This window comes from Oculina patagonica, chromosome 13 (genome assembly GCF_052425735.1).
Source record: "Oculina patagonica isolate OP01 chromosome 13, crgOcupat, whole genome shotgun sequence".
Taxonomy (NCBI): Eukaryota; Metazoa; Cnidaria; class Anthozoa; order Scleractinia; family Oculinidae; genus Oculina; species Oculina patagonica.
The window spans coordinates 12,172,066-12,197,141 of NC_135770.1; the positions used below are offsets into that span (position 1 = coordinate 12,172,066).

The 25,076-nt window shown below is 36.7% G+C and overlaps 4 protein-coding genes and 1 long non-coding RNA gene across 5 annotated transcripts in view; 3 read left to right on the forward strand and 2 right to left on the reverse strand.

Annotated features, from left to right (window-relative positions):
- Positions 1–2,111: 2,111 nt before the first annotated feature.
- LOC144636199 (uncharacterized) overlaps positions 2,112–25,076 on the reverse strand; it is a 30,721-nt gene continuing 7,756 nt past the window's right edge. Inside the window, exon 3 of the long non-coding RNA XR_013567486.1 lies at positions 2,112–2,484. This is a non-coding gene — a long non-coding RNA (uncharacterized LOC144636199). The remainder of the gene's footprint in view (positions 2,485–25,076) is intronic.
- On the forward strand, positions 3,338–9,661 carry LOC144635429 (uncharacterized). The gene is made up of 6 exons (XM_078494538.1): positions 3,338–4,795; positions 5,917–6,371; positions 8,442–8,512; positions 8,884–8,954; positions 9,201–9,276; positions 9,473–9,661. Exons 2-6 carry the CDS (start codon positions 6,359–6,361, stop codon positions 9,659–9,661), a joined length of 420 nt encoding a protein of 139 aa, XP_078350664.1. The 5' UTR covers positions 3,338–4,795; positions 5,917–6,358.
- LOC144635151 (uncharacterized) lies at positions 9,990–14,822 on the reverse strand. The gene is made up of 4 exons (XM_078494209.1): positions 13,802–14,822; positions 13,101–13,365; positions 12,648–12,760; positions 9,990–12,155 (listed from the first exon to the last, which is right to left on the reverse strand). The coding sequence occupies exons 1-4, from the start codon at positions 14,820–14,822 to the stop codon at positions 10,573–10,575; spliced, it is 2,982 nt and encodes a 993-aa protein (XP_078350335.1). The 3' UTR covers positions 9,990–10,572.
- LOC144635153 (uncharacterized) lies at positions 14,946–17,314 on the forward strand. Its single transcript, XM_078494212.1, has 3 exons — positions 14,946–15,076; positions 15,811–15,951; positions 16,768–17,314. The coding sequence occupies exons 1-3, from the start codon at positions 15,016–15,018 to the stop codon at positions 17,229–17,231; spliced, it is 666 nt and encodes a 221-aa protein (XP_078350338.1). The 5' UTR covers positions 14,946–15,015; the 3' UTR covers positions 17,232–17,314.
- On the forward strand, positions 17,260–19,618 carry LOC144635152 (uncharacterized). Its single transcript, XM_078494211.1, has 4 exons — positions 17,260–17,320; positions 17,592–17,971; positions 18,374–18,572; positions 19,439–19,618. The coding sequence occupies exons 1-4, from the start codon at positions 17,260–17,262 to the stop codon at positions 19,546–19,548; spliced, it is 750 nt and encodes a 249-aa protein (XP_078350337.1). The 3' UTR covers positions 19,549–19,618.

Genomic DNA, 25,076 nt, shown 5'->3' on the forward strand with positions numbered 1-25,076 from the left:
AAAGTTCTTTCTCAAGTCACGATTATTCAACACTTGAACAGGACGAAATAATTTTCCAGTTAAGACATTTGTAAGCTTTTTGTGAAAATAAATCTTCGTTTTCAGTTCAGTTAAGCACTTGTGTTTTCGTCTTGCTTAAAAAGCAAGACGTCTTTGAGAAAAAATATTTCGACGGCGATTCGCGTTTATTTACACAATACGACCAAATATTTATTTTGTTTTAAAAAATAGAAAACTTTACCTCGGTTTTTGTATTTAAGTCATTCGAATTTTGACCAATTTTTTCTTTACAGTGCAAACAAAAACCTTCAAAAATAAAAGATGTACATGGATAAATGTAAATCAAGTTACGCGACTAAATCAAAATGCGTTTGTTTGGCCGCTTTGCAGTATTACACTGTCCCGGCCTTTGCCATACACTGAAATCGAATTTCATGCTTTTACGACTCTCAGAGATCTTAAGTTCTTCTTACAACTAGAAAAATCATAAAATGGTTACATTGATATGGAAGTGATGATTCGCGAAATTTGTACATCATGATAAACAGTCTTTGCTCCTGTGTATGGTAGCTCGATAATAATTGCCTAGTTTCCAGCGTTCAAAAGGTCATCATTATATTGACGTGAGCATTTACACCCGTTTTTAGGAAAATCTGTCACTAAGTGCTTACAGTACAATGGAGTAACAGTCACTATTTCAAGTGTTTTTCTGCAAAATCTGTTTCAAGAGTCATCATCAAAATGGTGAAAAATCTGAAAGAAAACGATGTGAAGTTCTTCAACCCTTGTTGTAATGAACATGCTTTTTGTAAATCGTCACGCAATCTTGTCCAAATGTTTAATCGTTTCTGCTTTTACGGACAATACGGAAGAAGTAACATCAACTCCTGTTCATACTTTAAATTTTGTGAAGCATATAACATTTATGACTGTTTCGTTTTCATCCATAATCATCCACGATGCCCCTAGCTTGCTATAAGCATTTTAAATTAAACTCCCGAACACAAACCTCTAACCAATTTTAACCGGCTTACGAAAACCGCGCAATCTGTATCACTATGCCATACGGCATTAGACTCATGTCACCCTTGGTGACCTATTTTTAAAAAAAGTGACCTTCTCTGGCTTTGTTCCTTCTTAAAGTGCTACTACGATCAAATTTTCGATTTCCATTTTTTTACATTTTCGTGTACAATAAGACTTTCTTACTCACCTTGCAAATTTTCAATCCATTACGAACATCAGAAGTCATTTTGTTTTAACGTTTATTTCCGATATTTTATGGCCACCATTAAACAACGTTGTTCCAAGGCTTGGTTGCGAATAGGGAGAAAAGGACGTCAAAGGCTAAAATACCTCACGGGTTGAAATTATAATAACAATATGTATTGAAAATCACGCGAAAAGCAACAAAAACTTTGGGCTTGTTTTTCGTGCAATTTTCTATGCTGATTGTTATTCTAATTTCAACCCGTGAGGTATTTTAGCCTTTGACGTCATTTTCTCCCTATTCGCAACCAAGCCTTGGAACAAGGTTGATTAATGGCGGCCGTAAATTCTCTGGAATAAATGTTATAATACAACGACTTCTGATGTTCGTAATGGATTGAAATTTGGCAAGGTGAGTAAGAAAGTCTAATTGTTCACGGCAATGTAAAAATATGAAGATCAAAAATTTGATCATAGTGGCACTTTAAATTGCTGAGGAATTACAGGGAAAGGGATTGCGGGAAAGTTCTAGTTCATATTAACCTCGAAATGTTATAATTACTGTGCCTTACAATAACAGGCGAACCCTGAAGCTGAAACGACGACAATCAACGAACCTTGAAACTAGAAATAAACAAAATGGATCGAGATCTACCAAGAACTACCAACGAACGCGACCTTTTGAATTCGTTCAAGTGAACTTCTGTTTCTTTCTTAGGCTTTGCTCAGATGATTTACGGCGGCGACCATTTTTCGAGCAGAGTTGTAATATTATTGACAGGCGTAGTAAAAAATAATAAAAAGAAAAAAATGGAAATAATGAGATGAAGCTCAGAAAAAATGTTGCTTTAGCATTTAAATATCCGCAAATTTCCTTTCTCTAACAGAATTTCAACACTTAATTGTCACGAGACAGAATTATAATATCAAAAAGCCTTAGTCATTAGTCAATCCCTTGCATTTTTTATGCTATTGTATGGAACCTCTTTTAGCCCCAGAGCTTTACAGTTTATTGCAACACAATCCTTAAGTAACTATGAAGACTTCAAAACACTGTATCTTCTACACTGACTCGCCATCTCTTGACGCACTCCAGTCCTCACCAATTAATGTTTCTTTTCTTTCTGTTCATTGTTTGACTCTACTATAACTGTCACTACAACTGCGGTTACGCACACTATAGCAACGACTCCTAGTACAACGGCGGCACTAGGGGTAACCAATGTACAGGCCAGCACGCCACAGGTTGCGCTCAGAGAATGCACCATTGTTTTCCTGACAAGAACAATGAAAGAATGAAGTCTCGTAAACTAATTTTATTACATTTCAGTTATGCTACTTAAACAGTGTGCAAAGTAGTAGGAATAGTCCTAATTTTAGCTTCGTCTTTGTACCCAGCTAACGGTTACATCAGTGGTACACAATCCGCCATGCCGTAGAACAAGTTACGTACTGGGATATTTAAATCAGAAAAAAAAAACCGTCAAGCTAGACTGGTTAAAGTCGCTTTTGTTTTGGATTTTGTACCATGCGACCGTTACCTGCAAAAGACCTTGCATTGCCCATTTCGGATCATGTGACGTTCTTTTAGAGAGAATCGTTCCTTTTTCTTTACAAACGGAATGCATAAGCATCGCATGATCTTAAATGGGAATTTAAAGAGGTCTATTAGCAAAAGGATGAATTATCAGAATTCAGAATTTGTGTCACAACTTTATGGCCTCGTATTCTACGCCCTGCATAAATCAAGGGTTGGATTTGAGATCACAGCACTATTTTGAATCGCTTAGCATTTCTTAATCGACATAGCATAGTGTGAGTAGTTTAATTTCTTCGGACTGCCGGTCAGACCGTCAGCTACGGTTAATTATTAACAGATTTTAACATGCAAAAAAAAACGTAAACAACCTCTCTTTAATTTTCGCCGAGGACGGTTGTATTTGCCACGTCGTCTTTGCTAAAATCATTTTCTTGCTATCTTGAGTTTCCGAGAACGATCAGTCGATGGAAAATTACTGAAATTCTGACAACATACAATTAATGAATATTTGAATTACGTGCAAATACTAGAATGCTTTCCCAGAATGTTTCGGTGACCGCCGGACCGTGACAAAACAGTGACAAAAGATAATAAACGATTATCCTATGGTAGTTAATGCGTAGGAAAACACCACAGGGTGCTGTAGAAATCCTACAGGATAAGCCAATCAAATGTCTCGATTCATTAAAGTTATTTTTGGCATGTTTTCCTTTGGGATCCTTTAGTTATTAATTACATGTATCTCGCCTTCGGTGAAACTGGTCATGGCCACAAACAAAAAATATAAGGGACGAAGCCCAAACGTGACGCGGTACTTAAATAGTTGTGGCCGCGAAGTAGATATCTCGGGGCTAGTTGCGCCAAATCTTGCTGCTGGAGCGAGACTCGCAGCCAAAATTTAGAGTCAGGCCCTGGACGAGAAGACTTCCAGAACATACGAGCTACGGCTCATCGTATTAGAAGAGTTTGCGGCCCAGAACGGCGATGATGCGATTTTGTTCGGTCCAGACAAAAGGCCCTTTTTAGCGACTACATTGCAAACCTTCATGCGTAAGTATTTTAGTACCGATCGTCGTACCGATCTAGAAATGACAGTAATCAGTTTAATACGAGTACTCCGAAGCACATTTGGTTGTGTCAGCGTGCCTTTGTGAACTTTTTGATGCTATTTTCTAGTTAGTGTACATCGTATTCATTAGATATATTTGTTGATTACGACAAAATCAGCTGAAATAATTACGTTGTTATTGACTTTTATTCTTGAGTGATCGTGCGGCAGATGAATTGAGGCTCGCCGGATGTGCAACTAAAACACGAGGTGATTTGTAAAATTTACGTTTTCAGATTTAAATGTGCCTTTATTTTAGGATAAAAGTATGTTTACCCTTTTTTTCTACAGAATTCCGTCCAAAGAACAGTGATTGATTTCTATACACCATTCACATTTACGCTTTGAAACCACGGCCACCGTTGTCACAGTTTGCAATAACGCAAAACCTGGTAAAAGAATGGTAAGACATATTTTAACGCGAGCGCAAAATGTGGCACATCTACAAAAACCACAAATTGCGTTAACGCAATTTGTGGTATAAAAACTAAAGGCTATACTTTTATCCATACTTTTGAAACCACAGTTTGCAATAACGCAAAACATGGTGAAATAACATTGAGACATATTTTAACGCGATCGCAAAATGTGGTACATCTACATGAACCACAAATTGCGTTAACGCAATATGTGGTATAAAAGTGAAGGCTGAATTTTGAAACTACAGTTTGCTGGTAGGTGCATATTAAGACCTTGTTTGAAACGAAAAGCAAAAAATCTGAAAAACACTTGCAGAGATTATAATTAGACTCGTGAAAAGAAGGAGCATGTGCTCTGGGTCGCACGCATTGGCCAGGTTACCCAGGTTATCGTGCCGTTCAAGATGGCGACGGACTGACTCAACGAACGCAATTGATAAGAAGGTTTTTGCTCCTTTTGGGGAGTACAAAAAGCTGCCACCTTTTTTTAAGGCCTATCTGGGGGAGAACAAAAGCTAGGTGAACTAATTTTTCTCGGCAAAAAAATTGCGAATTATTTTTCGCGATCGTATTGTACAATGTAGACATTGTAAGATCGTAATTATTAAGAAGTTAAAGCTGTTATAAGTCAAAAGGAATTTATTATACGTCAGTTATCGAAATACTCTGTAATTCAGGAAACTTACAGCTATACCCAACAATTAGATAATAACTCTACTACTGTACTAGTTTGTGGCAAATGTGCAATTTCATATTCATTCTATTTATAATTATATTTAGTACCAGTAATCACATGATTTCGAGTGCAATTTAGAATAAATAAGCACGAGTAAATTTTTCAAAGGCTAACAAAATTGCACGGCCCCAGGGCAATTAAAAATTTAATGCTATTATCAATCACGAGAAAATATGTGATTACTTTAAAAATAAACCAATTCGTCACGTATATTTCGTACAACTTCGAGAGCGCCGTAAAATTTGACACACTAAATTCATTCACTCTCTGAAGTGAAAAAGAGAACATTTTACTTCGCGTAAAGAGAAAAGAAGGAAATCCTAAGTTTCTCTTCTTGTGAGAGTTTTTTTGTCGTTTTTCCGTGTTTCCCAAGACAAATGCCAGCGAAAAGAAGAAAAAAACCCGACGGATCGAGGGCCCCACCTCCGCCCCATGGGTTCGTTAGCCCAGTTAGTGGGAACAGCTCCTTTTTAAACAATATGAAATAAATGCTTGCTCCTTCTTGTTCAAAATAGTAACCGTTCTTGAGTCTTATATCCGCTTTCGCGGAATGAAATGTTTGGCATTTTCGGCCGTCCTTTTTTCTTTCCCTCCTTTTCTCTCTTTTTTCCTTCTGCCTCAGTAATTTTTTCCGCCGCTTTTTTTAAGATTATGAGGCCGTCAATTACACTGTTCGTCTTTCCTGCCGAATACACTTTTTGCCTGGTTTGGGATAAATTGACGTGTTCTTAGCCAATCAGAATGGAGAAATTGCTGCTTGTATATTATTAAGTACGTAATATCAGCTTGTTTTGTACTATAAAAGTCTTATAGAACATAATTTAATATAATCCCGGTGGTTTCATTTTTTCTAGCAAACATGTTGAATATTCTCTATGTGTTGATAATTGTTTTTTTTTTTCAGAGGTGATGGATGAAACAAAAGGAAAGAAAATTGGCACATCATGCACCTATCAATGGTTTGCCCCAGGATGGGGGGGGGGGGGGATTTGACATGGTGAAGCTCTCCCAGGGAAGGGATTTTGACATCTAAAATGGTCTGCTGGGTTAGAAAATTAAGAGGAGATATGTGAAATTTGACATTCGCTAGGTGCCCAGGGGTGGGGAATTCAACTCTGGATTCCAAAAAATGTCAAATTCCCCTTGGGTTGCCACCCCCCCCCCCCCATCCTGGGGCAAACCATTGATAGGTGCATTACGCTGTCGTAGGCTCAAGCCTCCTGTAATTATATGCAGCAGCCTTCAATTATTGGTTTAGTGCGTCTGGGCACACAGAGCCATTCCGCAAAGCTATTGTTGTTACTGAAGATGGCTCTCAAAAAGTTATTTCTAATAAGGGAAATCCCATGTCTTCATCTGGTAGGTAATAAATTGATTCAATGATTACTTTTTGCTATTGGAATGGGTTATTCAGTCAACTATTTAAGCTCCAGTGTCAACAGTGGGGGGGGGGGGGGGGGGGACAGGGGAGTCTGAACCTCCCGCCTCCCGTACCTTTTACTCCCGCCTCCCGGTCCTTTCCGTAGCTGTTCTCTCATGTTTGTTCCATGTCTATTGCGAAATAAATTAATGAAATGTTACGAAATTTCACTCGTTTTCTCCCGGTTCCCGCCACCTTAAGAATCCCGCTTCCCACCCTCTCTCCTCCCGCTTCCCATCCCTTTTCTCCCGGGCTCCCGCCCCCTGTCCCCCTCCACTCAACATACAAGATTTCAGGGTCATGGAAACCTTAGAAATTATATAGCTAAGATAAGTATCTTGGTATAAATATCTATACTGTTACAGCTGTAGCTCTTGTTCACTCCTTCTTAAGTGATTTAAGTAACTTTGTTTTCTGCAACTTCTTTTTATACGGCTCACCTGAATGGGAAATAATCAAATTATAAAGTGTTCGTTATGTCGCAGGTCGTGTGATTGTTTACTGTTGCATAGTTTACTGATTTAGTTTTAGAATTAATGAATTCTTCTTACTAATTATTTTGTAAACATGCAATCAATTAATAAATTTATATCATCTTGTTTTGATTCAACAAAACGTTTTCAAGGTCATGTTACCAACACTCTGCCAGTAGAGTAGAGGTTAATTTTGAAGATTAATCTTGTATACAACAACAACAAAACTTTTGTTCACACCCTTAATTAAATTAAATTTACAATACAGTCAGGAATAATTTCATACATGTATGTTTTAAGGTACTAAACAATTTAGCTCTAAGTATTATCTGACAGTACTGTTGCATGTTTATGAACCTGTGAGACACCTTGGCTCATCTTGTGACAAGTGGCGGCTTGCTATTGACTTCTACAACTTAAGGCAATTCTGGTGAATTGCATTTTGCATCCTTGCTGCGCGTAACATTTGCGTCTTATAGCGCTTACACCCGCAAGCGTGCACACAGCATTAGGGTTTCCTAATGAAATGAAATTAAGTGACCCCCCATTTTATAACATAAATTCCAAGAAAAAACAACCCTCTATGATAATATCCAAGTTTTTGATTATTGAATTATTGATTTGAATTATTGATTTGCCGTTTTTGAAATATTCTCATAGAATTGTCATTAAGATCTGTTTTAGGTATTTCAATGGAAGAATATAGCTGCTTCAATAGCCATGTTATTCCATTTTGTTTGATTTTTACAGCAAAATTTAGGCGTTTCACTATTAGGTATAATTTTTTGAAGCATTATAAAGCGCTTTGGACTTGGATAAGTGCTATAGAATGATATAAATATTATTGTACAGTGTCTTTTATTGTACTGATATAGTGTTTTAACCCTAGTTGTTGTTAAGGTTATTAACAACAATGTAAAATCATGTGGTTATGTTGTTTACAACATTACATATTGTCACCCCATTAATCTGTGCTTCCTTAATTTATTCTCATTAATTTCCTTCATTTTAAAATTTTACCTCTTTCACATAAATATTTGTGTTATCCAGTGGTAAGTCTCCTTTCAATTCCTGTCAATTTAACTTGCTTAACTTTTAAATACCGTATTTATTCTATTACGCGCCCTGAGTGCCTATTAAACTTTTGGACCTTGAGAGTGTACGTTTATTCGAAGTGCGCGCTTATTTGAGGCTGTGCGCTTATTAACTTTTTTCCATTCCTCGCAAGTAGTGAGTTTATTTTACAACAAAACAATGAATAATAATAAAACGGGAAGATATACCAAAGCAGAATTTTAACTGTTCATTGAAAGTTTCTGTAAAATAATAATAAAACGCGGTCTTCTGGGAACTCTCTCAGTAGTACTTAGTCAATTTCAATCTCAGTTTCGATAATAATCAAAGTAAAATAAGTGAAAATAAGTGAAGAAGTGGTCGCAAGTTATTTTCACTTTAATCCAAGTCACCACTTATCATGTACTCCTCTTGTGCACGTCAGTATTTTTTTAATGTTGTTATATGATATCTTATTTTTAGGTTATCCCATTACATTGCCAAAGCGAATTGAGGTAAAAAGACGTGGTCAAAGGCAGATAGAAAAGCCAAAGGTGGGCATTTATGTTATAGGTCAAAGTTAAATTCAGGTTTATTTTTTAACCTTCAACCTAGGTATAAGTAGGTTTGTTATAAGTATATGTTATTGGACTACATGCTGTCCAAATTTGGAAATAATTTGATGAAAAAAATTCCAGGGTCAGCCAAAATTGGACGAGGCCATAGGCCGAGTCCAATTTGGCTGTCAGAGGAATTTTTTTCATCAGTCCAGTTTAATATATGTCAGATTTAATTTGTTGGACCTGTCAGAAGTTCCAAATAAAGCTAAGCTACAATTTCTTAAAAGATCACTCTCCCCTTCTTTACCTTTCTAGTGTTCTCGTGCCCAGCATTTTAAGAATTAAATCACTTATTTTAATTTCAGGTGTTACACTCACCCTGTGGAGTAACCCAACAAAGAGTTGTGCCCACTTATTGCATGGCTACTTGTAGCAGGTTTGTAAAGAAATAATTTTGATTTGTGTTGTTAAGTTCAAAATTATCTTAGGTTCTATCTGGATTTTTTGGCATTTTATTTCTTTTCCCTATAAAAGAGTAGTGAAAAATCATACTTTTTTGCACAGTCACAGTCAAAGCTCTCCTTGCAATCTCTCTTAAGCAACCAGCTCAAACCTTAGTGCCAAGTGCTAACTGTTTCGAAACCTTTCTTTAAATTGCAAACACGTACTGTCCATCCACAAGGGTAGGGAAAACCAACCGTGTTTTCCTGCAAAACTGTGCCCGTGGAGTTACCACCTATAGGAAAACCTTTCTTGAGGTACGAAATGTACAGTTTTAAATTTATCTGTAAGAAATTTAGTTAAGCTGTATCTGTTCATGCTGTTAGATAACCATCAGCTGGAGCTATACCATATTTGATGACACCCACAGCAGCTGGTATTGATGAGAGGCAGCTACAATACATGCTTCAGTCAGCTGCTTAAATTAATTGCCTGAATGTAAATATTGTTTAGATGTCCAAGGCTCTTTTTGAGAAGGAATTCATGACGCACAGCATCAGACGGTCAGCAGCAAGATCGGAAGCCCGTTGTGGGGCAGATGATAGTACCATGAAAAGAGCAGGCCCTTGCAGGAATTCAGTATACTTTAAGTATACTTTTAGTATATTTAGTTTATACTTCTCAGTTGAAAAGTACAATTGAAGTATACTTTATTTATGCTTTGACAAAAAAAGTATAATTGAAGTATAATTTGCTAAATGTACTTCATTTATACTTTTAATGTAAAATTATACTTCAATTATACTTCAAAATAAGTGGACATTGTCAGAAAGTGACTGTCTTACAAAAAGTATACTTTAAGTATACTTTTTCATAATTCCCTTAAATAGTCAGAAGTGACTGTCTAACCTTAATTATACTTTAAATATACTTTTTTCATGAGTGAAACAAAATGAAATCTTATAAGTGTAAATGGCTGGTGCAAATGATATAATAAATATTATTATACAACGTACAAGCAATATTGTGTTATGCCATTGTATTTCAGAGTAAAAAAGAATGTAAAACTGTAAATATTCAAGATAATATTCATAATTACACTGCAGAGTTTTGATTATTCAGCCCTTGTCATATCTATATGGTAATTTACAAGCATGCACTCCTTATGATAACAGTCTATTAGCACATGTCACAGTGCTTTAACACTTGTCAGTGGAAATATCACATGTTAACAAGACACGCAGGGGCAAACGGTTAGTGCACTGGACTCCAAATCAAATGGTATGGGTTTGAGTCCTGGTGGGAGTGCTGGGTTATGTTCTTGAGCAATACACTTTATTCTCATATTGCCTCTCATCACCCAGGTGTATAAATTCAGTATAAGCAAATGTACAGCTGGGGATAATCCTGCGATGGACTAGCATGAAATAAGTAAAACATTTGGAAACTTGTAAAAATGTATCAGCAATACTCCTAGTTGCTCAAGGTTACAGACACCCTGATAAGCTCTGGCTATATGGGCCACTTCCAAAGTTACATAGTTCAAAAAAAGTATGTACATCTATAAACAGACAAGGTAATGTTCTTAAATTACACAACAGATTTCTCGTTATTCAGTCCTTCTCATATCTGTTTGGTAACTTACAAACAAACACGCACTCCTTATGATTACAGTCTATCAGGACACAAAGAGCTTTAACACTTTTCAGTGGAAATATCACATTACTGCACTCCTCTCTACTTGCAGGAATAATGTGCCCCACTTTACAGTCTGTGAACAGATCACGAGACAAAGTGATGTCTGCAGCTGGTTTCAGGAGGCAATCAGAAACTCCATAATAAACTGGAACCTTGCAAGTGCATTCATTAGAACAAAATAGAACATTTGGACATTGTACATATACTTTAACATAAAATTTGACTTGCAGAAAACCAGCATCATCAACAAACACAGTGAAACTGTTCCTTCGCACAACATTCCCATATGCTTTGCTATGAATAACATCTCTATCCATTTGAATCCGTTTAAATGTAAACACTCTCGAGATTCGACCTATTTTGTTTTCCATAATACTAGTTAAGGTTGCACTTAGTTCAGCAGGTGACATCACACCAAGTGCAAATAAATTATCAGCTATCTTCTCACGCTTACACTTCAATAAGTGCCTTGCCCATGTCATGTTCTCATAAAACTCCTTGCTGGATGAGCCACACGGTAGCAGAGGTATTAGTTCTGGTATTTTTTGCTGTATGCAAATAGAAAATGCAATCTGAAGTTCAACCTTTTGTGTTCCATGAAACAATTTTCTTAGGTCACCATTATAGTCTTCAAACCAAAAGCAAGAGGATGCCCACAAAGGACCTAAATTGTTGACACAATCTTGAAGATGTAAGAGACAATGAACATTAAATGTCTCATAACGACTTCCATATAAGGCTTCAACTCGCAAACAGAAGTGGCGCAACAGGTTGCCAGCTTTTTGCAAACAGTGAGGAGAAATTGAACCTTGATCTAGTAACCAAATGGCTTCAACGAGCAATAGGAAATGTTGAAAGTACTCATCGGGTAAAATGTTCCAGAGGCAGGGGACGCCATAAAAGAACAGGAATGACCTACACTCAGATGCCTTCCAATGAGCATAATCTTTTGAAATGCTTCTAGGTGCTCTGGAAATGCAATTTGGCGGGGAAATATTGAGCAAGCGCCTATCCACCTCTTCTACTCTTTTGCTTATGCTCCAGCATTCTGCTGCATGTGCCTTCTCAAACCACAACCCCATAAGCATCTTGGTCACCCCCAAAAGAACATCATGCATGTAATCCACTGCAACACCTTTTATAATATCAAACCCTGGGATAAACATGAACCATGAATACCCCTTGACTCCACAAACAGGTGCATATTTCCCCTCTAGTTTGGACTTGTGAGCCTCATATGCATGCTGCATAGTGTTTTCATGAGTCCGCTCAGTTCCAAAACCTTTTGATGGGTTTTCTCTATTAAAAGGATAGGCATGAGTGTAACCTCTTTCAGTTTTGACAGTAATTCCCTTCTCCAAGCAATAAGGACACCCACTAAATCCATTATACTGCATAAAGTTCTGCATTAGACACTTAGCTGGTGCATCCATTGTGGCACTCAATAAAATTCCCCTTAATGTGAGCTCCTTTCCATTGCTGTTTATAACTGTCATTCCTGCAAAAGTCAATAAATCATAACCTGTGAAATAGATCAATATTACATATCTGTCGTTACAGTTGACTCTTGCCTTGCGGGAATCTCGCTATTACGGAAACCCTGTTATTATGGACAAGTGTCAACGATCAATAATAACAACTGTTTATTTATGAATTAAAGGCATACAATACAATTTAAAAAAATTAACAATACTAAACACTACTGCACTATTAACACTACGATATTATTCAGATAAATTATTTACACATTATGTCATATTAAAAAGTAATCAATAAGGCAGAATGCCTGGTCCAAACAAAAGCTGTTCTGCATTCCCAAGTTAACTGTTCAAATATTGTATTTGTCTTCTAAGACCAGTAATTGAGGGTGGAAATATTTCTTTTGTTAACAAAGTTGACTAACTGGGGTATGGTGTACTTTCTTCGAGTCTCCTAAAGCTGCCCTTATCACATAATCATAATATCACTCCCTGATTACCTCAATCATTACCTTGTGTGTAAATATCTTGGAATTCTTTGCTGAAGGGTTGCAAAAATGTCAAGAAATCAGGCTTCTTACATCCAAACCAGAGTCCAAGGAAAATACTATTGGATCTTGCAAACCTTAAAAATGCAACAAATACCTGCACTCTTAATAACTTTAAGTTAATTTCTACACCCAAATTATGAGACAACCTCACTTTTCAAACCTGCATGGTGAGCTTCGAACTTACACAAACACTCGAACAGTGTAGAAGAAAATCATAACAGTCAAAACAAACAATGAATTGAATGACGACTATGCTATTTGCCAATGTAGATTCAAAAGTACAATATATGAAACTAAGGTATAATCAAAACTCATTTAAAGAAAAACTTAGAAACTTCATTGTAGGAGTATTATGTGGCTGTGAATTAAAAAAATAAAATAAAACAGAAATCAAAACAGAAACAACAACTCTACCTGCAGTTCGGTGGAAGCTCATTCACAACAAGGTAAATTGGCCAAATGCTGTATTTAGAAGACCTGAAAAGGGCTACCCCATCGGTATTGATCTGAAAACTGATATGGACTTCTGTCTTCTTTTTCTCATCTGATGCACCCTTAAAAAACCCATCACTCCCAAAATGTTTTCTGTAGAGCAAACCATCCTGGATGTCTTCAATTGCATCTAAATTGTTCTTGCTTCTAGTAACTGGATACTTCAGAAGATCAAGGATGCCAGCCTCTAGGAATCAAGCAGGACAACACGGTCATTGTGTTTATTACTTTCAAATCAAGTTGTGTTGCAAATGCAGCAAGCATTGACTGAGCAAAAGAAACAGATCTAAATTCACTTTAAAAACTACTATGACTTACAAATTGGCTTGTTTGGAGTTTCCCTTGTCAAACTTTCTATTGTAAACTATAAAAGTAGACTACTGGGCTGTTACTATTGTTTCTTGTTTCACCTAAGTATGTAAATTTAACAGATGTGAATGGCACCAGGGAGTTAAATGTTTCCTTTGTTGAATTGCTTTTCTTATTTGTCCATGGCTAGAAAAATCTTGTTTTGATGTATGGTGCATTAAGCTATCTATTACGGATTCAATGATGTTGAGAGGCATTACAAGAAAAACATTTAACCATCTGTGGCTCACAGACACCTAATTATGAACACTCACTTTGTACTAGATCCCGCAGCTGGCACATTAGTGGAATAATAATGAAGTATGAGGAATTTTCTTTCTCACTCAGGTCCTTCAAACAGCATCTGTTCTTACACAATTTATCCTCCGGTAGTGACAATCCCTGATATTGCATACAATAAGTACAATAGTAATGAAACTCAATTGGATTCTTTAATCTCATAAAAAAATTTTTGAGAAGTGCCATTGAAGAAGCACATTGATTTGGCAATGCACAATGGAGGCTGATGAGAGTTAACAAATCAATAATCGCAAGTCCGGTTAAACTGTGTCTAATTGCAAAAGTAACAATGAGCAGCATGCTGACTGCCACACTGATAGGTGCACCATCATACAAGGGAACATCTGCAAACATTTTCTCCTTTTGGTCACTGTTTTGGTCGTCAGGACATTCCTCAGAAATGAGAGCGTCGAGATATTCGCATTCGCCGTCTTGTTCATCTTCATCTGCGCTGCTTATCGTCAGCTCTGTAGTCGCTTGCTCCAACTCAGTTGGTTTGGAAATTTCCTCGAAGTCACCATGAAGAAGGTTGAATTCATCGCTTTGGGTCTCGAAGAACTGTTCTTTGTCATCATAATCTAACGCATATTCGTCCGACTGACTTATTGAACAAGCTTTTTCAGAAGAAAGTTCTGTCTGGTGTAAAAGTCTGTGTGATAATTCAGCAGGAGCTATCGCGGTAACAATCGAGGAGCTGATCACACAGGTATCGTTTGAATATTTTGAACTCGTGACATGAAGATCATCCTTCGAATTGTCAACTGAGGGAGAAATAGAAGTAGTGTCAAGGTTTTTTTTCGGCCATCGCTTTAAAGTTGTTCGTGGAATCTTTGCTCCTGGCTCAGAGAGATACTGGTTGTAAGACCCGCGTTGTTTAAGCTTCTTTTTACAAGAACTAGCAACAGCTTCAAAATCTTCTGCCATCGTGTTTTCACGGATTTTTTGTGCCTGTAATTTCCTAGAATCACCGCTGACCCAAGAATGGTCGCAATACATACGGGATTCTACGAGTTTACCATATTAGGTCACAAAGCGTCATATGACAATTCCTTATTCGGTAAATGTAAGTTTTCGGCGGACAATTCAGAAATCGTTGCAAAAAAAGCGCGCTCTGAATGCAAATTCTCTCCCTTGGGCAGTTCTAACAGCGATAATCTCGATATTTTATGCTTGACTTCTTGCGTACAATATGAGTGGTACAAGGAAAGACAAAAGAAAAACAGCCCCAGCACTTAAGTATGGCGAAGCAAGTAAGTTTACTGTAATTTAATTGTGTTCTACAACATAAAAACCGTACTTGTTTTATTCTCCCGCGCGCGGAATGTTTGCATGTCGAACGAAGCTAGCTGTAGGATAAAAAAAACAATTCAGAAAGCCAATTTTGCTGCATTTGATTTTGGGTGCGTTCGGCCTGAAATACTCAATAGTTCAGTAAGGCCCGGTTCTGACGCCGTACTTTTCATGAGCCGAACTCAATTCGAATTTGGACCGATCGACCCAAATAATTTGACAAAAGTACTCCTCTTGATTCAGACGCCGTACTTTTTGGCCGTTCCGAGGCCGTTCCTAATACAGTTCCAATAAAACCAGTCAAACTGCTGGCAAAATACATAATAATAATAATAATTTATGAAGTAGGATAAGCACATGGAAAGTACGGCGTCTAAATCAAAGCAGTTCCAAAGACGTTCCACGGGCGAAATTCTCGGCCAAAAGCCAGGCGGGAAGAACTGGCGAGCTGTTCCAAATTGAAATTGCCGTTCTAATTTGATTCAGACGCCGATCTTTTCATGTACTTAATTCAAGGAATTATGTTCGGCTCATGAAAAGATCATCATGCAGCATCTGAACCGGGCCTAACTGCATGTGACTATTCTTTTAGGGTTTTATGCGCAAAGTATTCTGCATTTGATCCAATTATGATAAATAAACGGGAGTATTGTGATATCAGCTTCTTTCAACAGTTTTTACTATTTCGTTGTAGAATATTTTCTCGTTCAATTCATTGAGGATAATATAAAGACTGTAGTGTTGGAAAGCCAAGTAATAAAAGAAGACAATGGTACAACCAAAGCTATGTTCCGTGACAAGCAGTACTACCCCTGTGTTGTACTAAGTGAAAGTGGTAAGTTGTTTTATAGATTGTTGGAAATATGCAAGAAATCCTTTTTTGACAAGTTTAAAATTTGCATGAGTAGCTGCATAGTCATGAGATTACTATACATACATGTTTGTCACTGCATGACTTTTGTAGTGTTGACAAGTTTAAGTTACAAATAGTAACCGGTATGTACTTCTTTATGTGCTGTCTTTAGGATGGCAAAATATACTGGTACTCCTTTTTGTAATATATACAAAATTGGCTGTTTGTGTTTTCTCGAAGATTACACTGATCTAGGTATATGCTTCAGTCTGTGTTTCAGTATACCGACAAGGTGATAGATAGCCATTCATTCTCATGCCCAGAGGCGGTGACCCTTTTGAGCAGACTCCTTGTACTGTATTTTTCAAGCAATTTGATTTGTCCAATTTGACAATGAGAACATGAATCACAGATTTCAGTGTTGGAAAGGATCACTGCCTCTGAAGATTTTTCAGGAAAAAAGTGTGTCATGAGAAACAAGTACCTACAAACAGAAAATTCTCAATCAAAATATCAATTATGGACTTAATTTTGACTTAGATTTCTACTCATGTAATTTGGTCAGCTATAAACAGGAACAGCAAAATTTAAATTGGCAAATCCAATCTACATATGAGTATAATAAATTTTATAACCTTTTCAATAGTTTCCAACCTTTCAAAAGAAATCAAGCATATTTTAAACCGATAATAAAATGAATTCGGACATCTCGGTAAATAATTATAAACAATGAAATAAATGAAAAATATACTCTTTATGTATTGAGCCTACTGTTTCTGTCTTTTTTTTTTTTAACAGAAGATAAAGAGCAACTAATAAAAACTAAAAATGCCATGGATGGGATTTCCAAAAAGAAAGGTGCACCAACATCAGCTTCAACCCAAAAAGAGAAGCCTGGCAAACAGTCTGGGAAAAAAACCTCTAAAACATCAACCAAACAACAAAACCAACCTGGTGCAAAAAAAAGAGAGGAGGAAAACCAAGAGAAATCTACCACACCCAAAGGAAAAACAAAAGAGCAAAAAGAGGCTGATGCAAAGAAAAAAGAGGAGGAAAAAAAAGAGAGGGTAATGAAAAAGAAAGCACTTGATGAAAGAGACCTAAATATTTTAAGCCAGTTAACACAGCTAAACAAGTCAGTTGTGGTCATTGACGAGCCTGAGAGAGACCGAGAAGAGAAAGAAAAGGAGCTTCAGAGGAAAAAGCAAGAACTGGAAAGAAGGGAGAAAGAAGTGTCGAGAAAAGAAAAAAGAAAAAAATGATGATTTACTGTTTAACAAGTTGGAAAGCATGGCAGCAGGGCAATCAGTCATGGAAGACGAAGATGTTGATGAGAGTGATGAAGATTTTGGTAAGTGTAGACCTTTCCATTTACTTAACGACAACTAGTTCAATCTGCAACAATATTAACACATTGGCATCAGCAATCCATTTTTAATTGATTCCCTTAAACTTCCCACAAGTTTTTTTGCCTTCCCACATAATCAAGTCACATGAAAACCTAAAGTACGATTTTGCCTTGACATTAATAAAGTTATCTGACAATTACTTAAATTCCCTTAAAAGGCCGCATTTGAATGATAAAAATGTAAATAAATGTGTTTTTGTGTTCATATTTATAGACCTTGACGACAGTGGTGTTGACCTAACAGGGAGCATTGATATACAAGAGGCAACACGCTTCATAAGAGCAATCCCTAGTACATCAACATGTGCAGAGTCATCTGACAGGCCAACTGTTGGAATGAAAAGACCAAGGCCGACACTGTCACGTGTTGGTTCAATAGGAAACAAGTGCCCCAGGAAACGGAATCAAAGTACTGGTAGCCCAGACTGTCCCCGGTGTGAACAGCTCCTTGCCGAGATTGAGGAGCTTAAGGAATCCAATGCCTTACTCACCGAGCACCTCAATCAGTGCAGGGTGCAAGCAGCAAATGCCACAATTCAATCTGGTGCCCCCAAACCAGGAAAAGTTTCCAAAGAAGTTGCAGAGAACCATCAAGTAAGACTATTTTTTATATGACTATTTTTCAAAAATGAAAAACTTCTTTCAGTTTAAAACAAGGCATGTTTTGATCATTCTATGATTATCATCAGTTGTGAGTTTGTTTACAACTGCAATTTGAATTTGTACTAATATAACAATGGGGTAACATTTCAAATGTGATGCATTTTAAGTCACTGTACTAGCTACAATATGCCATTGTTGGTACAAATTCATGTTCTAAATGCATGTAAACAAACTCACAACTGATGATTGTTGAAGGATTGAAACATGTCTAGTTTTAAACTGAAACTAGTTGTTCATGTAGCCAAAAAAATTGATTTGCATATGAGCGAGTGTGATTAATTCTAAGTTAATTACCAAATTAATTAATTGCAAAACATTATTCAATACTTGCAGATGATAGAACTGTCTCCAGGGAGGCGCGTTTATGTCTATGACAGCCATCTGACAAAGGCCCATTCCAGAAAAACACCATCGGCAACTGCATGTTTTTTAATAAGTTGCTTCTACAAAGACACTGATTTAATTGGAAAGAGCCTGACTGGAAGAAATGGCAAGGAGTGCCTTGACAGAGACATCCTGGAGAGTATTTTGAGTAAGAGTTATTACACACTTAAATGTATATCAATCTTCATATATTTTTCTTTAAATTATATTACATGTATAAGTCTGTAGGAAAACTTGACAATAATTATTATTCCATGAACACTGTTGAATATGAGATGGAAGATAGCCAACAAGGCACATACACTGTTCCTCTGAGTTGACTATCTATCTCATATCATATTGCAACAAGTGCAATTAAGTGGAATAATTGTATTAAAAACACTCAAAGAATTATGATATTTGAGCTCCCTTACTGTTGTCACTGACGCGTTGTGTTCCATGAATATGAGCGCATATGCAGTACTGCATGGCCTATATAATTCAAAAGTCAGAAATTGCAATATGCTATGACTAGCTTTTAACAAAAAAGCATGAAAGCAGTTATTGCAGCATAAAATAACAAGCTGCAACTCAATGAAATCACTGTAATAACCGCTTCGATACCATTGTATATAATAGTAATAACAATTTCCTTTTTTCATTGGGATAAATCTATTGGCATTATAAAATGCTGGTATTGACAGATTCCAGTCATAAATAAAATCTAAGATTCAGATCAGTTATTATTATGGAGTTGTTTAGTCAATGTTCTTGAAGAGAATAATCCAATGACTTTCAACAAGTACAAGAAGGATATCAGCTGGAAGCTAGGAGAGAGCCCACAGCCCAATTCTTTACTAAGAGAATGGACATGAATACTGTGATTTTCGAATAGAATTTTTTAAATTTATGGTTAACAAATGTAAAATTTCTGGTAACATGCACATCTCCACCCTTAAATCAATTAGCCCATAGAGTGAAGGAAATTACTTTCAAAGACTTAAACATGCATATATGTGTTTCTTTCATTTCTAGGTTTTACAAGAAAAAAATTTCCTGAGGCATCTGAAAGCAACCTCAGGATTTCTTTAAGGAACAAGATTACTTCCCTTGAAACTAAAGCAAGGAGAAAAACAGCTGTGTAGATTTACCATACTTTACAATTATATTTTTACTTCTCTATTTGTAATTTTTGATTTAATTTTTACAAAAATCAACAATTGTTATCATTTGTATTTTGGATAAAGTGATATGTAATGAATTTATGGACAAATTTACAAACATGGCAACCTAATAAATAAACAGATTGTATCTTGTTGGCATCTTAGTCATACTGTATTACTTTATGTCCGAGAAGTATACTTGAAGTATACTTCAAGTATACTTTATGTGGAGTATACTTCAACTGTACTTCTTGTGAAGTATACTTCAAGTATACTTTTTAAGTGACCAAAAGTATTGTACTTTAAGTATACTTCTGGTAGTATACTTAAAGTATACTTTAAGTACAAATGAAGTATACTTTTTTGTGTGTTTTACAGCCATTTAAAGTATACTTCAAATATACTGAATTCCTGCAAGGGAGGGCGATGGTATGTTACATGTCAGTAAAGTAAAAGTCAGAGTGCAATGTATTGTTGCATTTATGAGATGACAAAATAAAACATAGGATTGCATTTATAGTTTGAATAATTAAAAGTAATAAAGTTTTCAAAGAATGATGTTGCAGCAATACATCCGGCATCATTATGGGAGGTGCAGTGGCCTAATGGCTAGTGCGCTGGACTCCGGATCGAGCCGTCCAGGTCCATGGCCTGGCCAAGGGTATTGAATTGTGTTCTTGGGCAAATCACTTTACTCTCATAGTGCCTCTCCCAGCAACATCATGCTAGGAAAGGGGGGTACCCTGCGAGGGACTTTTATCCCATTCAGGGGGGAGTAGACTTGTAACGCAAGTTGCAGGCTTGAAACAAATTCAGTCCTGTTCCAAGAAAACGTGAAATAAATGTGCAACATAGTTAACAATGCCCAGATATAATCACACAAAAAACAGATAAATTTACTTTGTGCTTAATAAGATGGTTTCTGCCCAACATTCGAGCAATACAGGCAAAAATAAAGTTACCAGAGAGAACTCATATACAGGTAATAAAAACCTGACAAAACTTTAGCACTCAAGCTGACCCCACGAGAGAAAAATGGATTTTAAATTATTTATATTTCAGTTTAAACAGACATTACACGCCAGTTTAAAACAAAATGGCACACGTTTTGAACATTTTTACGAGGTTTGACTTTAATTTTTTCGAGAATGCTTTAGAATTTAGTGATGGGATCACTAAGGCAAATGAATTTCTGTAAGATCTTTTAAATAGAAAAAAATGTTGTTGTGCTATGAGCAGATTTTTGGTACTTAATTTCGCACTCATTGCTCAAACGTTCAGTGGAATCCATCTTAAATGGTTAGTTCACAAGTTGGAACCCACTTGAAAAAAGGGTAGGGACAAGCACAAGTTCGGCAGTTGACTTGTCTTCTACCATCCAATATCCATCTGAACTGTTAAAGCACTGTACTTGTGCATGGTGTCAGAGGTTGTGCTTAACAAAATCCTGAACACCATTTGAGATTATGCTAGCGCTCATCTCACAATAATTCTGAATTGGATCATTAATTACTTTTCTTTTATTGTTGCATTGCATTTAAATTAGTAGCCCTTTTTTAAAATTCAATTGTCCATTGAAGAAAAGATATGTATTATGAATAAAGAATAATCATTTTGGCTTGTTTTTCTTTATTTCAGGAAATCCAGTAGCTTTGAACTGTACACACAAGAAGCCAGAGCAGAAATGATACTCCTAACTTGTGGTTTTTAAGTGTAAAATGTGTCCTTTGAACATCACAGGTGTCGCTTGAGCTTTGCTATTAAGTTACAGGGACGGCGGAGCCGGGGGGGGCTGGAGGGGCTTTAGCCCCTCCAGAATTTCCGAAAAAATAAAGACTTACTAAGAGAAGAGTCTTTTTAGCCCCCCCACTTCAAGTCACTAGTCAGCCCCCCCACTTGGAAAAATGCTCCGCCACCCCTGAGTTACCCTGAATCTTTGACCTCCTATGTTTTAAATACTGTTCTCACATTTAAAACATATGTTTTTCAAGCAGACACAGTTTGTGAAAGGTTTCTGAATTGGAAACTGTTTCTTTGTTTTTGAATAGCATCAATACAAATAATAATTAGATAATAAATACCTGTATTTTAAATATTTGGCCCATACTAAACAGAACTGTCACAACAAAGCGATGTATACCTTACTCTTAAAGCCTAAACTCAAGTGAATAAATGATTTTTATTACCAGCACCTGAACCTGTAAAATTTATATGTAGTTTAATTGTAAGACTTTTTTCCTGGCTTAGATAACATGCACAAGGGGTCAAAATGGTTTGCCAAATTAGTACTGTTGTGATTATTTTTGAGAACTTTAAAAGTGCTGTATTGCACATTGTTTGGTAGCAATGTTTATCAACAACAGTTTACATAAAGTCTAAAGCACTTGTTGGACCAAATTAATTGTCCTGGTAATCTAACATTTTATGCCCCATTAGTGTGTGTGTGTGTGTGGGGGGGGGGGGGGGGGGGGGAGGTGGGTGTTCTCAGGTGCATCTGTGCCAGGCAAAGGTGTTCAAATACCAGGGCCGTACCTAGTGGGGGGCAAGGGGGGGGGGGGGGGGTTGCCCGCGCCAGGGAAACTAAAAAAAGTAAGAAAACTAAAGATAAACAAAAAATAAACTCGTATTTATAATGGTTTTGTTAAACATAAACAAGTGAAAATAAGCGAAAGTAACCGAACAGTTGCCCCCGCCTGGAAAACTTGCCCCCACAGACAATTTGGCTGTTAGAGGAATTTTTTTCATCAGTCCAGTTTAATATATAATGCCAGATTTAATTTGTTGAACCTGTCAGAAGTTTCAAAAGCTAAGCTACAATTTTTTAAAAGATCACTACTCCCCTTCATAACCTTTCTAGTGTTCTCATGCCCAGCATTTTAAGAATTAAATCACTTAATTTCAGGTGTTACACTTACCCTCATTGACTAAATACTACTAAGAGACTTCCTCAAAGACTGATTTTTATTTTATTTTAAGAAACTGCAATGAACAATTAAAATTCTGCTTAGGTATATCTTCCTGTTTTGTTATTATTTATTGTTTTGTTGCAAAATAAATTATTACTTGCTGAAAATGGCCAGGGTGCTTAATCGAATAAATACTAACAGTAGTTGTCATGGTTATCATTTTTGTAATGTTTTGTTCTCAAGGCTCACTGTATTATCAGGCTTCATCATTAGATGAACTATTGATATTTCTTTCCAAGAGATTTAATGAAATCAGCATAGCATGGTATTAAGCTATACTTTTTAGTTGTCCAAAAATAAAATAAAAAAGTAGCAGTTTTGATGTTACTATGAATTCCATAAAAAACATCACTGATATTTTATTGTTTAATTGTTTTATAAATTGTTGCAACAAATAACAACTGAAGTTTTTGTAGAGATTTAAACATTTTTTTGGACGTGTAGTATAATGTTCAAGTCCAACTCGATTTACATGTAGTTTTTCATGGATTATATAAATGGTTTACTATACCACTTTTTTGGAGAAATGTCCTTGCAAGCATAGGTGATAGAGGTACTGGGAAGAGATGGACTAGATGCCCTCAACAATGGTCTCTTACTTCATTCCTGTGGACTCTCCTGGTTACCAAGTTCTGATTGGTTTTTTTGGGCTCTAGGCTAAAAACTTGCATTTATAGTCAGCCTTGTGTGAAAGCACATGCCAATTTCTGATTAGTTATTTCTTTTTTGGATTATTTTACAATGACTGTTTAATTTTACTCAGCTAAGTTAAATTTTTAATATTATTAACAAAGTCAATAACAAATAAATAATTGAAATGCAACTTCGGTTTGCGTTGTTAATTTGAATTTGCTTTAAAGAAACAGTGGATGCTATCACCAACTTCCCCTCCCTAATCTGGAAAGAGGTGGTCTTGTGTTAGAGCGAACATCACTTTTACAAACTTTTACACCTGTAGGCCCTCTATAACTCCCATTTTTCGAACACGCGTGTTTATCACTTCTCATTTCGCTCTCCGGGCTTGGTGCAGTGGGCTTTTATGCCCGTCCATGAATCCACGGATCTATGATCCCGCGGGAAAATCTGGATTTCAATTGCTATTTGATACCGGAGATATAAGACAGGTTTTGCGTTGACGCAAAATATGGCTTGAGGAGCATGGGCTATAGACTACACTTTCAATGCCATGGTTTGAGTTGGCGCGAAATCTGGTGGTGGACAAAACACTGACCCCCAGTCCATGGACTACCCCCATGGACTACCCAAATGGACTACCTAAAATGGACTACCCCTAAAAAATGGACTACCCTTAAAGTACTATTCCGAGTGTGTACCACTTACTGAGCTGTTGTTATACACACATAATTTGCACTTAGTCGTCTTACCTTGTTTATTTTCAAGCCGTACGTATCCCTCTCGCCGCCATTTTGAATATATTATACTAAATGAACATCCCACTGATCACGAAAGTGTAGACTCAAATCAAGCAATCAATCTTTGGACTCATAGAGACAGACAAAACAGGCACTGCACTGCACTACAGATGATCCAAACTTTTATAAATAGTATATCAGATAGTTGCTTGAGACGCATCTTAAACATTTGGTGGCCAGAGAAAATTTTTGAATGAATAACTTTGGCAGCGCAGCGAGGAGAACAGAACCGGTAGGCAGACAGATCCTGAGGAAAAAATAGTGCTGAGTCTGGGCACGAGTCTTCGCTTTTTGAGGTCAGCAGATGTATAGTGTAATTCATTCAAAATGGCGGCTAGAGTTGTCGAAAGTAACCGAAGTAAGTGCAAATTATGTGCGTATAACAACAGCCCAGTAAGTAGTACACACTCGGAATAGTACTTTAAGGGGTAGTCCATTTTTTAGGGGTAGTCCATTTTAGGTAGTCCATTTGAGTAGTCCATGGGGTAGTCCATGGGGGTAGTCCATGGACTGGGGGTCAGTGTTTAGTCCACCACCGCGAAATCTGGTTTGTGAAATCAAAGACATAGTTTGCGCTAACTCAAACTATGTCATCGAAAATTTAAGACGGGTTTTGCGTTGACGCAAAATATGGCTTGAGGAGCATGGGCTATAGACTACACTTTCAATGCCATGGTTTGAGTTGACGCGAAAAGTGGTTTGTGATCGAAGACATGTTTTAATTTGCGTTAACGCATTTAATATAAGGCTCAATGAATAAGAAAATAAGCGAATTGTTTACGGTGGGCGCTACACAGAAATTAAGTCAGTTTTCTCCTTGTAAATGTCGGTTTCAGGGGCGTACTGCCTTAACGCAAAGTATGCAATTGCGTACCAGAATTTCCCACGTTTTTTTTTTTACATCACAGAAGAAACAGTACAATCGATCGCATTTGCGTTCGATTATTCCACCAACTGAAACCTGATAGCATTTTTGGATGCTGTGTTGATCTTTGATGCAAGACATTATGACGAGAGAAGACGTAGAAATATAAACAAAGCTCACAATATTGTGTGAGTCACGGTGGGCTAGTAGAGCAGACTTAAGATAAGATAAGACTTTATTTGCCAC

What these genes read in the sequence shown, in the direction of transcription:
- LOC144635152 (XM_078494211.1), top strand. Translation starts at nt 17,260, where the DNA reads ATGGCAGCAGGGCAATCAGTCATGGAAGACGAAGATGTTGATGAGAGT. An exon ending in AAGTTGCAGAGAACCATCAA is followed by an intron (nt 17,972 to 18,373) that starts GTAAGACTATTT and finishes CAATACTTGCAG; the next exon opens with ATGATAGAACTGTCTCCAGG. An exon ending in CATCCTGGAGAGTATTTTGA is followed by an intron (nt 18,573 to 19,438) that starts GTAAGAGTTATT and finishes TTTCATTTCTAG; the next exon opens with GTTTTACAAGAAAAAAATTT.
- LOC144635429 (XM_078494538.1), top strand. An exon ending in GGCAGATAGAAAAGCCAAAG is followed by an intron (nt 8,513 to 8,883) that starts GTGGGCATTTAT and finishes TTTTAATTTCAG; the next exon opens with GTGTTACACTCACCCTGTGG. An exon ending in ATAGGAAAACCTTTCTTGAG is followed by an intron (nt 9,277 to 9,472) that starts GTACGAAATGTA and finishes AATATTGTTTAG; the next exon opens with ATGTCCAAGGCTCTTTTTGA.
- LOC144635153 (XM_078494212.1), top strand. Translation starts at nt 15,016, where the DNA reads ATGAGTGGTACAAGGAAAGACAAAAGAAAAACAGCCCCAGCACTTAAG. An exon ending in ACTTAAGTATGGCGAAGCAA is followed by an intron (nt 15,077 to 15,810) that starts GTAAGTTTACTG and finishes ATTTCGTTGTAG; the next exon opens with AATATTTTCTCGTTCAATTC. An exon ending in TGTTGTACTAAGTGAAAGTG is followed by an intron (nt 15,952 to 16,767) that starts GTAAGTTGTTTT and finishes TTTTTTTAACAG; the next exon opens with AAGATAAAGAGCAACTAATA.
- LOC144635151 (XM_078494209.1), bottom strand. Translation starts at nt 14,822, where the DNA reads ATGTATTGCGACCATTCTTGGGTCAGCGGTGATTCTAGGAAATTACAG. An exon ending in GAGCTTCCACCGAACTGCAG is followed by an intron (nt 12,761 to 13,100) that starts GTAGAGTTGTTG and finishes TGCATTTTTAAG; the next exon opens with GTTTGCAAGATCCAATAGTA. An exon ending in CCAAGATATTTACACACAAG is followed by an intron (nt 12,156 to 12,647) that starts GTAATGATTGAG and finishes TGACTTTTGCAG; the next exon opens with GAATGACAGTTATAAACAGC.